At 41.8% G+C, this 18,448-nt stretch overlaps 1 protein-coding gene across 1 annotated transcript in view; it reads right to left on the bottom strand.

Moving 5' to 3' along the window:
- Window positions 1–17,684, bottom strand: part of LIN7A (lin-7 homolog A, crumbs cell polarity complex component) — a 123,662-nt gene extending 105,978 nt beyond the window's left edge. Inside the window, exon 1 of the mRNA XM_044227630.1 lies at window positions 17,603–17,684. Within this exon, the coding sequence (XP_044083565.1) occupies window positions 17,603–17,684 (82 nt within the window). The remainder of the gene's footprint in view (window positions 1–17,602) is intronic.
- Between the last annotated feature and the right edge of the window lie 764 nt (window positions 17,685–18,448).

Raw genomic sequence — 18,448 nt, 5'->3', positions numbered from 1 at the left:
CTTTAAACCTTTGAAAGCAAATTTCTCCAAAAACTCATTCATTCTGTCTCTAAAATATCTGTTCCCAACCTCTGTTGTACCTATTCTAATGAAGCTTTCATCTACTATTCCAACAAGTTGTCAGGACCACCGATGACCCCACACTGCTAGATACCATGATCAATTCCTAAATGATATCTTACCTTACCTGTTAGCATTTCATAGAGATAATCCTTGCCATCTTCTTAAAAGACATTTACATGGCCTCTAATCACCACTCTCTTTTGGTTTTCCTCTCTAGCTCATGCTTCCTCATCTTCTCAACCTTTAAATGTTGGAATTACCCAGAGCTGAGTCAACAATCTTCATCTTTCCACCCTCCAGATGCCTTAAATAACATCTATATGTTAATAACCCTATTTATATCTCCATCTTGGACTTTCCCCTTGAGTTCCAGAATTTTATATACAGTTGCTAACTCGAATTCATTTGTGTGTCCTATAGATACCTAAACATGTCCAAATTTGTATTCCTCTTGGAATAACCCCTTCTTTCTGCTCTTCTGTAGTCTTCCCAATCTCAGTAAATTGGGTTCCCTCTTTCCAGATACTCAGACCAGAGGCCTGATCATGATTGACTGCTTTGTTTCTCTCATATCCTATATTCAAACTTTCATCATCCTGCTGGCTAAATGTCCCCAATGTATCCAGAAGCTGACCACCTATCACTGCTTCTCCTACTACCTAGGTCCCAAATGCCATCATCTCTGATCTAGATTCTTTTAATTACTTTCTAACTCCCCGTGGACTTTTAACCCACTATTGTCAACTTAGCAGAGAGCCTGTTCAAACTAAAACCCCTCTCATGGCTTTAATATCTTAGGAGTACAAAACCAAAGCCCTTAAAATAGCAAGCCTCAGCCAGTCCGTGGGTGCAGTGGCCTCTCTCCAGTGCTTAGCTCATCTCCACAAAAACTTCCACACCTTCTTCCAGGAGGCAGCCAACGTGGCCCTCAGAAGCCATGATCATGGCGACTGGCTCTGTGGGGCCCTCACTACTTTGATGGCCCCAGCAGCTCGGAAAGGAGCTGGGTGTGACCTTCTACTGAGTTAGCTCAGCCGGACCCGGTCAGTCCCCAGGCTGTGACCAGGAACTGCCCCTCAAGCAGGTGGGCACCACCATGGCCACGCCCAGACCTTGGGACCAGGATCTCTTAAGTGGAGGAAAGCCCATCTGAGGCTTGAGGAAAGAAGTTCCTAAGCCCACCAGCTTTGCAGAGGGCTGGCTATGGGGTCCTCTAGAATCAGAGGTGGACACCCAGCTCCCAGCCCCACACCCCACATCCTGAATTGACCTGTGCCACTCGGCACCATCTCACTGCTGGTCCTGGAGCTGTTGGGCCTCCGGCACTCCTCTGAACCCTCATGAGGCCAGAAGCCATACCATGTCCCTTTTCCCTGCACCATGCCCAGCTCAGTGGCAAATGTACCAACTAAAATCACATCACTCCTAAAATTAAAAAAAAAAAAATGTTTAAGTCCCTCTCTGACTTCATATCCTACTACCCTTTCCCTCCTTCACTATGTTCCAACCACACTAGCTTCATTGCTGTCCTATAATATCCTAGAATATTCTAGCCTCAAGGCATTTACCCTTGCTCTTTCCTCTGACGTGTCCACTTCCCCTAGTTATTCTCAGGGCCAATACCTCATTGCATGAGGACCTCTCTGGTCCCCTGTGTCCATGAGCCACTCCCCACTTCTTTGGCTCTCTCATCCCCCTAAGCTTGCTTCCTGTTTCTTTCTGCTACTTATAATTAAATGAAGTACTATGTATTTACTTGTTTACTTTCGTCTTGCCTGCCCTCACCACCCCAACCACACTGGAATGTAAACTTCACAAGAGTTCAGATGGTCTGTTGTGTTTGCTACTGCATTCCCAGGGCCTAGAACAATGGTTGAGATGTCGCAGGTGCTCAAAAACTACCTGTCAAGTGAATAATTGAGTAATGTTACAAAAGGGAATTATAAGGTATGGCAGAAGTATAAAACAGGGGTCTAAACTAGGCTGAAAGAACAAGAAAAGATTTCTTGCAGAATCTGAAACCTGAATGCTGACAAATAGAGGAGTTTGCCAGGAAAAGGGAAAGAAGGGGACGGGAGGAGTTTCCCCACAAAGTGAACATTAGCCAAGACCTTGAGTTTATCTGTTTCTTCAACAGCTATTAAATACCTGCAGTGTACCAGACTGTGTTCCAGGCATTTGGGACCTAAGGGGTAAAAGGAAGTGGTCATACACAAATAAATATTTGGCATATACTCAATGAATAAAATTAAGAACATATAAAACATGTTAAGAATGTTGGACAGTGAGAAGTCACTGAAGAGTTTAATGCAAAGGATGACATGATCAGATTAATTTCTCAGAAAAACAAAACCCAACGTAAGCCTCACCCCCAGTTCCTGGCTTGTTTAATATTTAATCCACAATAGCTTCCTTTCAGGTTCCCCAGTAATTTCTAATATAAGCCTATAACATCAGAAAAAGTGAAAATGTTGCTATGTAAGTGATTTTTTCCCTGTATGTGAAACACAAAAATGGTCTTATACATTGAAGTTTTTAAATTTTTCAGAACTTTAACGTAATTGAATAGCATTTTATTAAAAAAAAAATCTTTCAGCATTCTTTTCTAATGTTTTTCAATAATGTTTTTCAAATGCGCCTATTAATTTTCCAGTGTCAGGTTATCTCCTTATAGTTTCCATTCTTTTAAAATACATTTTTAAAATAATTATAAATATGTTTATTTTATAGTCTCTTTCTGATTTTTTCCACATCAAGTTGTTTCCGTTTTACAGACATACCTTCTCTCTGAATTTCTGTTCCCTCTGCCAGAAATGCAGGGTTCACTCACTCACTGATTGGTTGTGAATACTGACTCAGTCCAAGGTTCTAGCTCCTTCTGATATGTTTCTAATGTTTAATTGTAAGCCCCCATTTGGCAGGGATTATTTGTTCTATGAGAAACCAGAGTAGCTAGATGTTTCTTAAGAGCACTGTCTTTCATTTTACTTCCTCTAGTTTGTTCTAGACTAGCAATCATTTTATGTACATTTCTTGACAGAACATTTCCTGAATCAACTCTGTGGCATATATTTAAAATCCAAGCTAAATAATTAAGTCTAAAGTATGGGTAAAGAGCATATCTAACCTCACCCCTAGCTCCTGCTTTGCCCCCAACCTTGGGGCTAATTTCTAAGTCTGGAACCACTTGACATGTTTTCCATCTCCCTCCCTCCACTTCTACCAAGATGTCATTCCAACCTTCACTTCCCTTTTCATTTCTGGCACCTGAAGATTATGCTTTCTCACTTGCAATCTAAGCTATAGATAGTTTTTTTAATTGTTAGGTTTTATCTGGCACAACTTGATGTTTGTAATGGGAGAGGTTCTGTGTTAGCTCAGTCTGCCATATTACAGATTCACTCAAATTAGTCTCAGAATTGGATTTTAATTTGAAATATGAATAACAACATAAAGACAGTCTGCCTAACCAAATAGTTGCTCAGATGTGCAAATCGGTACTGAAAATTAACTAAGCTGTAAAAAATGCTTTCAAAGCCTGTCTTCTCAACTGGGAACACAATTCCTTACTCAACTAGGTTAGTAGGAATCACAGCTCACACAGATTGAGTTAACCTGGCAAAACAGTAGTAACAAAGGGTATAGAAAATCCTTCAAGTAGAAAGGGGGAGTGAGCGCAGGCAAATACTCACGGGCTTTTTCCACAAACTTTCGCTGGGAGTTCATGAGAAAGAATGGATCAGGATGAGAACCGGAAATGAAGACATATTACAACAGGAAGATGGTAAAAGAAAAATTCTCTACCACAAGAGGGAGGGAGGAGGCAGGAAACTCCTAGATCAAGGATCCTATGCCAATACTATTAGAAATCTCCTACCACTAGGGAAGGCACGCTGAACTCTCCTACATAAGACCTTCCAGAGACGAAGGTACAGTTTTTAGTCTGTAGACCAAAGAGAGGCAGGATCATTTAGAAAAGGCCATCCTTGAGACGCAGGCACAGGGCCTTCCTGAGACTGAGGCTGGGCCAGGACAATAGAGAAACCCCTGCGATCCCCACCATCAGACCAGTATCAAGTAAGAAGCAATAGCAGTCTACCCTTGGGGGAAGGCAGAGAGCAAGTGGAGTGAGCCATCTGGGACACGGGTGCACAAGAAAGACTGAAAGCTGAGGGCAAAGACCCTCAAATGGTTAAAATAAGATAAACATAAAAGACATATTCTCTCCTCTATTTTTTCTAATGCTTTAAAAGCAGAGGTCAGCAAGCATTTTCTGTAAAGAGTCAGACAGTAAAGAGCATGGGCTTTGCAGACCAAATGGTCTGTCGCAACTCCTTGACTCTCAAAGTCTTTCTTTACAGCTGGAGAACAGCCATGTACCATATGCAAATATACCATATGCAAATGAATGATCACACGGTGTTCCGATCAAACTTCACTTGTGGACACTGAAATTTGAAGGTAATAGAATTTTCTTCTGTCAAAATATTCTTCTTTTAAGTTTTCTAACCATTCAAAAATGTAGGGAAAAAAAAAACCCAAACAATCTTAGGTCACACGCTAAATTGGGCTTGGGGGGCTCTAGTTTGTGACCCCTGGTTTAATAGCAATGAATTACAGGCTTCTAGCATAGGTACAACAATAGGGCAAAAGATGGGAAGAAGCAATTGGAAATGTATTGTTTGAAGGACAACTGTGCTAAATTAAAGATATATCCTGTCAACCCTGGGGCTACCACCACAATCAATCAAAGAAAGGTAATAGCAAGATATGCAAAGGCCTACATCAATAATAGATCAGGAAAGTATTACTTGAATATAAGACAATTGATTAGTTAGAGCTCCTTCACATTTGGAAAACATATAATTCACAAACAGAAAATCTCCTCTTGGGAAATATCCTGGAGAAACTTTTAAGAAAAGAATAATTAAATATATTTTCTTCAAAGCTCTGAAAATAATGGAGAGCAATGCAAGACAAGAAGCTTTGAAAACTTGTTAGTACATGTAAAGCAGAGATTTCTAAACCCAGAGAGGGGAGAAAATGAAAGCAAAGCAGGAAATTAGGCATACCTTAATGCGTATCTATGCACAGCAGATCTGGCTGGTGGCTAATTTGTTCAACTTCTTAGGACAAAGGATCGCTGAGGCCAAGATCATGTGATAACTGCCACTCTGTCCTAGCTTAGATGGCTATAGCCAAATATCATCGACTAGGTGGCTTTAAAAAAAAAAACAGGCATTTATTTCTCACAGTTCTGGAGGCTGGGAAGTTCAAGATCGAGGTGCCCACAGATGCCGTTCCTTCAGCTCCTTCCTAGCTTGCAACCTCTGCCTTCAGCATGTACATGCTCACCAGGTGAGAGGGTCCTCTGGTCTCTTCTTGGAAGGGCATCAATCTCAACGTGGGGCAAATCCCTCATGACCTCCCCTGAATCTAAACGCCTCCCGAAAGTCCAAATACTACCATGTTGGGGATCAGGGCTCCAATGTATAAATAGGAATGAGAGAGACACTTTCAATCCATAGCATATGCCCATCTTAATATTCTGCTATTTGCAGTTCCCATTGGGATGCCAAACTGGCAATACTGGGAATGCGCGTGACATCAGAGTGTCACACGAGTGTCACAGAGTGTCTACACGATCCAGAGTACTTCATTTATCCAGAGGCGTGTATCTGTCACCCTCAAATAACTAAAGTAGGTCTGAGAAGCTGGAGAGATGCAGAATTTCCCTTTCCCGTCCAAATAAGTATCTCATCTTTCCTTCAGTAATGTGCATTAAGTTTTACTGCCTTATTTACCTTCCACAATTCCTTCACAAAAATCCCATTTTCTAGAGAACATACATGGTATCAAAGAAGGAAAGTAAATGAATCCTATATTTTTTAAGTTAAAAATTAGTAAGTTTGGGGCCTACAGGAGTAAACCTCAATCATCTGTAAGTTTTATCTCCGTACAACCTCTCCTCCACACTTAATGCTACACAAATACAGCGTTACTTGCACCACTGAAATCCGTATTTAAACATCATCTCATATATTTTAATAATAATAAGTAAGCAGAGTGTGTTTACACTCTCAAGACACTGAAAGCTAATTTTGAAAGAGAAAAAGAAGTCACAATTTTCTCTGTGTGCCTGAAATTTGAGTTCTGTTACCTTCCCAGGTCCCTCTCACTAATCCCACTTAGAGGCAAAGACTGTAAGGAAAGGGGATTTGGGACATTATTATCACTCCCTTAAGAGAGTCTGTGAAAATTCTGGTTCTACAAAGAAGTTTTGGCTGTTTTAGCTGTGCGGTACAGATAGCCGAAACGTAATCTGAATGCCACAGTCATTATTTTTGTGTTCACCGGCACAGCATGGGAAGGAACAGAATATTGCTAGTACTTTCTTATAATTCCATCTATTGATATTCTCTTTTTGGTACTAAGAAATGAATCCTAAGCACAGCCATTTATTAAATGCCTGCTATTTTACAATAATTGTGGTAGACTCTTAAAAATACATGACTTAAATTAATCTTGACCAACACTGGTATACATTCCTTTTGCAAGCACTGGACAAAGTCATTTCTCTCAGGGTAACATGCATTCCTGGTGTGCCTTCTGTCTGTCTTTTGAAGACATTGCAAGCACCCCGGCATCTTTTGTCCCTTACAAGGTCAAATTCCTCAAAGCTTGCTACAGACCCCGTTATAGACCTATGCACTTGCCCTCTGGCATAGCATAGTGATGAAGCTGAAGGCCTCAGGAATCAACCAGCCTGAGCCTCGAACACTTTATTTCGCCTGTTTATGCCTCAATTCCCACATCTTCAAAATACTAAAAGCATCTGCCTCAAAGTCTTGTTTTGAGGACTAATTGAAATGGGACAAGAAGAGACTTAAGCAGAACGCCTGGCTGCCTAGTAGCCCATGTAGTATAATGCAGTGTAATGTAATAAATGCTCAATTCATGAGCCGTTGTTCTAATACTTAAACTATCTTATTATGAACCATCTGAGTAAGGTCTCTCTCCCCTGGACTGCAAGCTCTACTTCTAGCCCTTGACTTGGTACCAGGCACAAAGCAGACTCATTCACTGTTCCTTGAAAGGCTAAGTGAGGGGAAGAATCGAAGGAATGGATCACCATACAAAGTGTGTGTCATTATTCCTGTATTAAGAATGAAAGAAAAGGGGCTCCTGGGTGGCTCAGTGGGCTAAAGCCTCTGCCTTCATGATTCCAGGGTCTTGGGATCCAGCCTTGCATTGGGCTCTCTGCATGGCAGGGAGCCTGCTTCATGCCCCACCCCACCCCCGGCCTCTCTGCCTACTTGTGATCTCTGTCTGTCAAATAAATAAATAAAAATCTTTAAAAAAATTTTTTTAAAAAGAATGAAAGAAAGAAGATGTGGAGAGAATAAGAAATGTCTTACGCTTTCACAGATAGTAAGTAGCAGAATTGCAATTCAAATCCCCATCTGTCTAGATCTGAAGCTTGCACACTTTTCATTTATTGCATTGGGGAAAATGCATGCCCTGGGGAGAAGAGGTGGGGAATAATCAATCAGGATTGAGCATTTATATGGACCTAGCAATGGTCTGAGCACTTGCATATGTTTTCCCAGTTCATTTTTAGAGCAACCTCAAGAGGCAGAGAGATATTATTTCCAATCTTACAGATGAAAATGAAAAAAAAAAAAAAAGAGAGAGAGGGTAGAAACAGGCCAAGTTGACATAGCGAGGGAGAGGTAGGGATAGGGTGGAATTGAACCCAGCCATCCAGATCCGGAGCTCTTACCCCTCCCTGGCATCTATATGCCTCTCCCTGTCCTGTGATGCTTAGCAATGAAATAGCACTACAAAGGAGAGAAAAAAAAAAAAGTTGCTCTTGGTTATATTTTCTCCAGTCAACCATTTAGAACACTTTTGCTATCTGCATACAAATAAAATAAAGCAAAAAACAATGAACATCTACATAAACTCTAATCTCTGTCCTGTCCAAACCTTTACTGAATCTTAAAGTCACTCAGTAGCTTTTCCAATCTGTCAGCCAACTTTTGCCTGTGTATTTCCAGGAATCCAGTAGTAAGATGTTTACTTATTTCTGGAAGGCACCCATTTGAATTTTGAGCAGAATAAATGTAGATAATTTATTTTCTTAAATAAAAATATGCCGTCTTGTGTCATCTGCTCACCTACCTAGGCTTACTCCCTTCACATGTAACATGTGAAGACCAACCAGTCATTTATTCAGCACACATCTGAGCGCTTATCTTTCAGGCACTGTGATAGGTAATGAGAACAACAAGATGAATGCAAATAACTTAATTTTGCTGGGGTGAGAGCAGTGTAAAAAAAAAAAGTCAATCTTGTGTGCTAAGTACTCCAATGGAATTATGGCGGGGAACTGTTATTCAAGCATCAAGAAAAAAGCAATTTGGGGAGAGTGGGTTGGCAAATAAGGTATGTATACAGGAAACTTGGTTTTGAACTCCAAGCATCGCCAAACGCATCTTGCTCCTAGAGAATACCAAAATAGTCCCTGTCTCTTAGGATAGCCTGAAGACAAGAAATATTATCTGCCTCTGCCCCCTGGGAGTATGGTGGGGTGACAGAACTTTCATGACTCAAGGAAGAAATAATTACTATTGTTGAGTGGTTACTAGGATGACCTATAATATGTACAATAGTAATACATACTTCATACATATTAGGTCATGTAAAGCGAACATTTTATGAATCAGTGCTATTTTTGTCATTTGACATTTTACAGACAAGAAAATGGAGAGTCAAAAGAGTCTAGTAACTTTGGAAGTGCAGAACCAGTAAAGGCAAAAGCTGGGATTCAAAACCAGGCAGGCTGATTCTAGAATGCCTCTTTGTCATTTGAAACACCCCCTACTCCAGCCCAGGACCGAGGTCTTCCAGGTGGCTGAATGGAGTCGGTAGAGCAGTATTCACTGGGCAGTATGACCAAGAGCAGTAAATAGCCAGGTTGGCTCCTTTTACCTGGTAAATGAATGAATGAATGAATGAATGAAGACTTTATTCATTGCCCCTAAATTTTATCTCTAATGTTGTAACCTGCCATTCAAGCCAAGTATAATTTTAGAATATTGATATGGTTTCTTTAACCATTCGTTATCCTGCCTAGTTCTACATCATCTACACAAATCTCCCAAGACCCTCATCCAAAATAACGGTAACAACAGTGAATAGGACAGAGAACCAAACTGCCTTGGAGCAGTGTTTCAACCACTAGAAATCCTAGAATATGATCATCCACTTCATGTATTTCTACACTTTTCATAAGGCTTCTCTAACAGTTGTGATGGTATGGGTATTGTAGGGTCATAGCACACACCTGAAATTTGACAAGATCTATTCTCAGTGATCTCCTGTAGGCTCTGCGGGATCACCACTTTCTTTTGTAAGTGCCAAAATCCCGTTCTTCTATTACTGTCCTTAGATTTTTCTGCCAGCAAGCAAAAACTTGGGAGGTTGGGTGAGCCTGGTGGTGGGTATTATGGGGGGCATGTATTGCATGGAACACTGGGTGTGGTATATAAACAACGAATTCTGGTACACTAAATAAATAAATAAATAACAAGTGGCTGATCACTGCCTTTTCTGTAAAAAAACAACAACAACAGCAAACCAACCACCCCACACACACAAAACTAGTAGATTGAACTACAGTTTCCTAAAACACTTTTCTCACCCTTTTGGAATCAAGGGTATTTGTCTATCAGCAGTTACTGCTCTTCTCCAATTTTCCTCAAAAGATCACTTTCAGGAATCTCTCAGCCATATCTCACAATTCCCTCATTTTATTAAATAGACTCAGCTGGGATTTGATGGTTTTCTCCCCCATCTAAACTGGGGGCTTAACTTGTATTGCCATTTTGTGATTCCCTATATTCTAGCCTTTTTTAGTTAAAGATAATTCTTTAATAGGAAAAAAAAACAGATTTTATACTGGAATATCATAACTATCACCATACTGGCCAAGTAAACAAAAATAGCAGAACCAGTTGGACTTGAAATAGCTACAGTGTTTCTACGGGAAATTGCCATCACTTTAAAGAAGGAGCTACAGTTTTCTGTCCAAGATAAATAACTATCCGAGTATAAAGTCAAAGTAAGTCTTAATTCAACATAATTTTTTTTCAAGTAGTGTTTGGGCATATTTATTTTTTTATTAGACCAGTCTTCAAATTCAGCTAGCACAAAATGTTAGTAAAATTCAATCATAAAACAACTTGTCTACCACCTAGCCCAGAAGTAAATCATCGATGTAATCAATATGACTTTTAAAGCATCTTCCCTCTTGCCAACACGTAGTGATTTCAAACTAAATCCGTTTTAACTTGCTTATCAGAACACAGCTTTATCATTCGTCCATTTGTAGTTTTTTAAAAAAGGGATGAAGCAGTGTAGATTGTGTGTGTGTGTGCACATGCATGTAGGAAATTCTGCTAGACCCCTCTACACCTCTACATACAAATACACACACACACACCTTTTTTTTTTTTTTTAACCTTTTCAGTTATATTTTAGCATTAGCTTGAGTGGTTCCAATAACAAGTTAAAATTGCAGGTGGATGTGAACGATGAAAGTAGCCCTTGATATCAACACCAGCACTTTGCATCCTTTCTGGGCCCTGGGGAGCATGCCACTTTTAAGAGTCTGCTACACATACACAGACACAGAAGCAAAGTGATAGAGTAAGGTAGCCACTTTTCACATTATTATAGGCTGGAAGGTTGGTTCTTTTGTTGTTGTTGTTGTTGTTTGTTTTTAAGCATTACAGATGTGTCCAGGAGAGGCAGTCCAGCTAAGTCAATTTCATTCGTTCATTCAATCAGCAAATATTGGGAGTGTGCCAACTCTGTGCCAGATAATGTGTTGAGTTCTACATAAATGAGGCCAGTGCCCTGATCTGATGAAGCCTGTATCCTAATAGACTGATATCAGGACTAAGAAAAGAATTCTCTCCAAGAGGTATTGGCTTTGCACCTATAATAGCTTCCCCAATACCCAGTATTACCCAATACCCATTTGACACTACTCATTCCACGTTTCCTTTTCCTTACTAGCCCTAGTTGTGATCGCCCAGGAAGCACTCCCAAAGCAAAGGAATTAGTTTCACAAATGACTAGAGCACACCAAAAATGTCTCAGGGTTTGAATAGCTACTGCACCAAACCAGAGTATATATCAGATATATTTTTCTTTTTACTGGAAGCTCTATCATTAATTTCTTGATTTCTTTTCAGATTTAAAACTGCACATAAAGCTCCCATTACATGCAAAATACCTTTTTTTTAATAATCAACAGATTTCTAAAATTTGAGACCTTCTTGTTGCAACTTTTCAATATCAAAGGAAAAGAGAAGATGGATGTGGCGTAATTCTGACTCCTGGAAAATGTTGTGTAACTAACTATATAGTGAAGAATGAAAGACTCGGATATTGATTTGTCCAAAAAAAGTTCAATAAAAATAAAATTTTTAGGTGTAGTGAAGCTCACAGAAAATACGAGAAATCAAGCAAGCACTTAATGTTTATAGATGAAAACATACTTGGCTGTTGATGTGAGAAGGTTTTAGGACAAGAGCCATAAGACAATGTCGATCCCTCTTCTTCCTCCCCATCAGGGCATACATGTGTGAAACAACAGAAGAACTACCTTAATTTTTGTTTTCCTTTTTCCTCTATCGCTCCTCATGTTAAAAGAAATAGCAAGAAGAGCGAGGAAGGGCAAGCCCCTTTGGACTGTGAGCAAAAGCAATTTCAGGCAAATGCAGATTTTATAAAAATGGGCAAATACAGTTGATTAGAAAGCTATAGGGCTGCCCAAGGCCTGAAATGGAAGATACATAAAGTAATAAGCTCTGCATGCCTTGAAAAGTGAAAGGAAAAGAAAGAAAATTTTAATGTATTATAAATTCCATGAAAAGTGTGGCACCCATGGGATTTTCATTTGCATTCAATTTTGCACTTTTTTTTTCATAAAGTTGAAATGCACAAAATAAAAGTGCTTAATTTTTAAAGGACTAAAAGTCTCATTTTCTTAAGGAGAAAACACAGCAAGATTTGTTTAATCAATATCTTAGATTATGACTCTCTTCAGAAACCAAGAAATCAAGATTTCCATTTATACTTTTGTGACTTATCCAAGTTGCATCTAACTCAGGGATACCAATGTTTTATTTTACATAGACACCTCATATAGATTGTAAACTATTAATCATGTCATTAACAAAGTCTCAAAAGTTGATACAATTTTAATCACACCTAGAAATTGTTTTATTTATCCATAGTTCTCTAAGACCTGTTTTTGTATTATTTGTTTATAAGCTTTAATTTAAAAAGAAAAGAAAAGAAAAAAGCAATTCCGATTAAAGTTAGAGGGGGGAGGTAGAAAGAAGTGAAATTTTGAAGAATTCAGTTGTGTTATCTTTTCTGACCTTGAGATGGAAAGTGAAGGAGAGTTGGAGCTATTGTATTTAAGAAAGTGCCTAAATCCATGAAGTCTTGAATGTAGTGAAGTATTCCTGTGTCCCTTGTTATGAAAGTGTTAAATATCATGGATTGCATCCTGCCTTGTTCTCTTGAGTTTAGCTGAAGGTCATTCCCTGTTTTAGAGATTATAATCAGGGACAAACTAACCTCTGGTGTAGGGAAGAATTGCTATAAACATTTTAAATTCTGGCAGAGAAGACTCCACACTAATCTCTTTATCAGGCTCTTCTCTTTGCCACAAGGGTAAATTACAGGTACTACTTTCTACATCACTGTCTAATATAAAATATTAGACTAAAAATGACTATATCTCATAGTATGACCACTTGGGTTCAACATGTAGATTTATGCATAGTGATGTGTACATTACAGCTCTCAGTATGTCTTTAAAAATTTAATTATATGATATTTTATCCCAGCAATAAGAAGAAAAAGCTGATCTATAGATTTTCTTTGTATACTTAAAACCAAATTTCTATCCTCAGAGGCACATCTGGAGTGTTACTACTTCTCGGTAATTCTTCTTTTGGATCGTTTGTTTGGTTCTAGATGTATTAATGGAATGGTAGCCAAGCTGTATGCAATCAAGATGCTTTTATGTGTATTCTTCCCTTTATCCAGAATGTTGTTCCTAAAAATTGTATTAATACATCAGAACTCAGTTTTAAATTTTGCTTTCTCTTGACTTTCCCTTGCCTATCACCATGTAAATAGGTCCTTCCCCATTCTTTTCCATCTTCACATCATTTCTGTCTTCAGACTTTCAACCAATCTAAAATCCACATCATAACCTACATCATCTGATTCCTGGCCACCAACTTCACACATTCACTTTCCACCACTCTTCCCTGTGCTCTCCTTTTCATGAAGACTTCCGTGATGTTCCTAGGACGCACAGATAACATCCTTCTGCAGAGGGCACCACCCCCCATTACCACCCCCCCCATCCCACCATGTCTGCAGAGTTTGCTTCCTTATTTCCTTTGGATCTTTTCTCAAATGTCATCAGTCCAGGAGGGAGGGCCTTTCTTGACTCTCACATCCACAAGAGCAGCCCCTGCCACTCTCCTTGGTCCAGTCTTAGCTCTTCTTGGTGGCATTGTACGTGAATGCATTCTGCGTCTTACTCATGAGTGTGTAGACTCTGTTAGACTTTATCTCTTTTGTTCATTAGCCACAAAGCTGAAAATAATGCTTTCCATAAGGCTGACACTCAATACTCATTTGTTGAATTAACTAATCAGTCTCTTATTTATTATCTGTTTCCACCACGACACTCTTAAGGACCAGAAAAGCAGAAACTTTTGTTTCTGTTATTTCTATAGTATATTATATATAGACAGAGTAATATATCATATGTATACCTTATGTGTATATACATATATGATATAAACATTCAATGAATGAATATTTATTGCATGAGTGAATTTTTTGTGTATGCATGTGTGCATATGTTTTTATATGAATAATCTCTCTCTCCCCATGGTCTTTAACTGCCACGGAGACTAGAATTATGTCTGTTTAGTTCACCACCGTGTTAACCAGTTAACCTTTCTATAGTAGGGTCTGCCTTATACCAGGCATTCAATGAGTGAGTAAAGAATCCAAAGGACTAGGACCAGGGTAAACAGGAGCCAGCTCTGGCCATAGCCACCAGAGGCCTTTACAGGCTTAATATGAGGTCTTAATGGAAGGTAGAAAAGAGTTTCAAATATTAGGTCCCTGTATTCATCTTTTCAGAGCCCAGCCTGGTCCTGGCAAAATCTTGCTTCCCAAACAAGGTCCAAGAAGCTGGTGTAGACTTCTGAGCTTCTTACTTTCAGGTAATATCTTTTGAATTCTGGGAGGAGTAAATCATAATTTCAATCCACAGGTTTGATTTCTTTGCTTAAAACCTTTGCCCTGAAGATTCCAGATAAATCGGTTTATGGTGCCAAAGGGCATCAAACAAGGAGATTTAAATTTTAGCATAAAACCTCCCACTAACTAGTAGAGTAACCTTGAAAATACATTCTACTTCTTCAATGTTTCTCACTTGAAAAGGAAAGATGCTAGGAAAAAAATTCAAATTATGGATCAATGCATTCTGATTTGCTGAGATGCCTTTGGGAGGCTTTGTCAAACATCTTCTTTCCTTCTCCTTTGCCTACCTGCTCCAACCCCCCCTTGGTTACTAATGACAGCTTTGGTGAGCTATGGTTACTGATAGGAATCTGTCAAGCACACAGAGGGAAAGAAAGGTTAAGAACCACTGGCCTATGTTTTTCCTGCCATCTTTCCCAGAGCCAAAATGTCATGAATCTATGAACTGTACCTTGGTTCACTGCTAAATCCCTATCTTTTAACATTGTTTAAATTACTGCAGTCCTTAGTTCACATTAATTTTTGATCTTCTACTGTGAGTCAGGAACTATGACAGGCACTGAGAATATGAAAATGAATTTGGAAATGGTCTCTTCTCTCAAGGAGCAAGGAGACAGATGCACTAGCATATGAGAAATGCTTTGACGGGGCCAAATCAGTGGGTGACCTCTGGATACATCAAAGGTCACTCAAACAACCTGGGAGAGGGACTAATCTGGAAAATCTTCCAGTAGATGACCAGAAACTGAGTTCTAATTTCAACTAATTGACTTATAGACTACTAAAGTTGCACAGTGTCAGAATCATCTAATCCAAATTCCTTACAGCAAATTCCTTACAGGAAAACTGATGCCCAAAGATGCTAACCAACCCATCCAAAGCAAGCACCACAGTTCTAACCAAATAGGGCCCAGATAATTATTATTGGGCTGCCTTTCTAAACAGACTTGTATTTTTTTGTAGGAACATTTTTCAGAACTCTTTCTCTCATTGGTTTAATGATGCAATTAATCAAATAATTAATCATGTTTTAATAAAGTAGAGGGGAAAATATTTATACACACTGACTTCATGGACAGCAGTGGTGCCAATAACTCATCATCCACAAATCAGACTTTGCAGTTTGCTGCTGGTTAATTTATTCAGCTACATCTAGTCTCATTCTGCCTCTTGAGCTACTTACTAAATGGACCTAATCACACTGGAAAGGACAGGTACAGTCTGGCTGTGAGCTAGAACAAACTTTAAGAATAGATCCCCATCCGATTGCACTTCTCCACAACTGTGTCAGGAATCTCGGGGCTAAGGTAAAACCCAAGAGGTGAAATACTTTTAGTAGTCTTAATATATAAAATTGCTCAGGTAGGCAATTTTCTTGCAGTTGGTTTTTTTCTCCTAGTATAGTCGTTTTACTTGGGATATTTAAAGGCTGATTTAGTAATGGGACGATATAAGAGCTCATAACATTAAAACAGAAATTCGTGGGAAATCCATAATTTCTAATAGCTTGCCATCTGGCTCTTAGTGGCAATGGATTTATCCTGCTTAGTGTAGATGATGACACTGGGGTGAAATCATGCATTATACCCTAGATTTCGGAGTTTTTTTAACTACTGTTATTAATTTAGTGGCTTGCAAATCAACGGTTCCCAACATAAATCAATCATTACATTTTAAAATTTAATTAAATTAACTAATTAATTAATTTTTGGTTTTTATTTTTCTACTCTTACCCCAAGTAAGGTTGCTATGGGCACTATATACTATCTGTTCTGGCGCCAACAGATTGCGCTAAAGTCATCCACAGTCTCTCCAAATTAAAACCCCACTGAGTTCCCTGGCTTTTGCACTGTATTCGCAGCGGGATGCTCTTTCGCTTTGCCCCACAGTCCAGTTTAATCCGCTAGGAAGAATATTTTTAGAGGCACATCGGACTAAATCATCTCCGACTGAGCACACCATTTCCAAATGGCCGCCCAGGGTCCTAAATCCGGCTGCTGCGGTCGGGGACGAGCAGGTGTCCTCGGCTGCGGCGTCGTGGGACTCCCGCGCCTGCATAACTAGACGTCGGAAGCCGGAAAGGAAACCCGACCACACAGGCACAGGTACAGCCTCGTACGCGCGCTCCAGAGAGGCCCCCACCCCACCGCAGAGCAGCGGGGGGTTCTAGCCTTGGGCTTGGCGAGGTCCTGGGAGGAAGCACACACTGCTTCCCCATTCAAGTCAGAGAGCAAGACGCACCGGGTCGCGGGTCAGAAGTTGAATTTCAAGCCAGTCCGCGCTGCGTCCCAGGCGCCTTCCGCACTTACGGCGCTGACACCGGGCTGGGGAGAGAAGGAACGAGGCTGGCCGGGGCAGGAGAAACTGAGTTGCCACCACCGGAGCGTGGCGGACGGCGAGGGGCAGAGGAGACCCCGGCCGCCTTCGGAGGAAGAAGCCGGAAAGAGCCGGGCTCGGCGGCAGCGACGCTGCGCCCCCAGCCCGAGCGCTGCTGCCGGTGCTCCACGTTGCCCTTTCGGCCGAGGGCAGCTCCTCGCCGCTGCAGCCCCGCCGCCGTGCGCCCCGGCACAGGCCACCCCGGGGTGCGCCTCCTCCGCCCCCGGGCGGCCGCCTGAGCAGCCGCAGCCCTACCGACCTTCGTTCCCCCGCGCCGGGACAAACTTCCTCCCTCTCGGGCCCGCGGGCTGCGCAGGCTGGCAGGCGGCTCCCTCGCCAGGCTTCCCCGGTCTCCGCTGCAGGCGCCCTCGCCCGGCGTGGCGAGCTTCCTCCCTGCCCCTCTCCAACGGCGAGCTTCCTCCCTGCCCCTCTCCAACCCCGAGCCCCGGGCGCCTACCGGTCTCTGCGCCTCCGCTCCAACAAAGCCGGCGGCCCAGAGGCGACCGGGCGAGGGGCTGGGAGTGGCAGCGGGGGCGCCAGAGCCCGGCGAAGGCATCCCTGGGCCGGGCGAGCGCAGCGTGCAGGGACAGTGGGGACGTGGCGGGCAGAGAAAGGGGAAGAAAGTATCCTGCTCTCCGCGCGAACGCCTTCTACGCTCGTTTTCGCTCGTCCTCGCTCGCCCTGCTGCCCCTGCCCGAGCGCGTCCGGCTGTCCCGGTGGGAGTTGGCAGGGGCAGAGAGGGAGGCAGAGGGGACGCAGTGGCCTGGAGGGCGAGCCGCTCCCTTACCTCTGTCCAGAGTGAGCGGCTGGACCACTGTCAATGTCGCCATGTCTGCCGTGGGAGCCGAAGTGACGCTCGGCTTCAGCATCAGCAACCGCTTGTAGTGAGAAAAAGAGGAGGAGATTGGGGGCGGGGGTGGAGAGGGAAGACGGAAAGGAGGGGGAGGAGGGGGGAAGGAGGGAAGGTGGTGGTGGTGGAGGAGAAGAAAGCTTGGGTGGGTTGGCAGCCAGATGGAGACGCAACTGTTCCGCGGCGGGCGGACCTTCAGATGCGGCGTGAAGCTGAGCAGGTAGCGGAGAGCGGCTGCCTCGCCGGCTCCGGGCAGGAAGGCTGTGCCCTAGAACTTTGCTATTCCACCCCAAAGAGCGCTGGATGGGTGCAGCCGGTGTGTTGCTCTCTTTCAACTTTCCAATCAAATAAAAACGGTTAGAGTCTTCGCGCGTCTCTCGGGATGGAGGAAGACTGAAAGGGGATGGGGGAGGGAGGGAGGGAGGAAGGAGGTGGATTTTTTTTTTTCAGATTAAGAGAAATTGTCAACCCAGTACTCCCACCCCTTAGAAAACGCTTCTAGTTCAGAAATGTCAGGATTTCATTATAGTTGCTGTTAATTTCTGTTAAAGTGTTTTTTGGAATGTTGAGGTATAACAGTATCTAGGATAACGGACTTAAGGCCAGTGTTCCATCACAGGTCTCCCTTAAGGACCCGAGTGTATTGCCTGGAAAATAATATACCTTAAACACAAACTTCTTAAAAATGGTTTTAAATTAAAAGACACACAGAGAGAGAGAGAGAGAGAAATTTCTGTCACTCGGTTTGAAAAACGTGTACCTAGCACTTTCGGGGTTTGATTT

Source organism: Neovison vison, chromosome 12 (genome assembly GCF_020171115.1).
Source record: "Neovison vison isolate M4711 chromosome 12, ASM_NN_V1, whole genome shotgun sequence".
In the NCBI taxonomy this organism is placed as follows: domain Eukaryota; kingdom Metazoa; phylum Chordata; class Mammalia; order Carnivora; family Mustelidae; genus Neogale; species Neogale vison.
The sequence above is the reverse complement of the archived record's forward strand: the minus strand, read 5'-3'. Positions and strand labels throughout refer to the sequence as shown.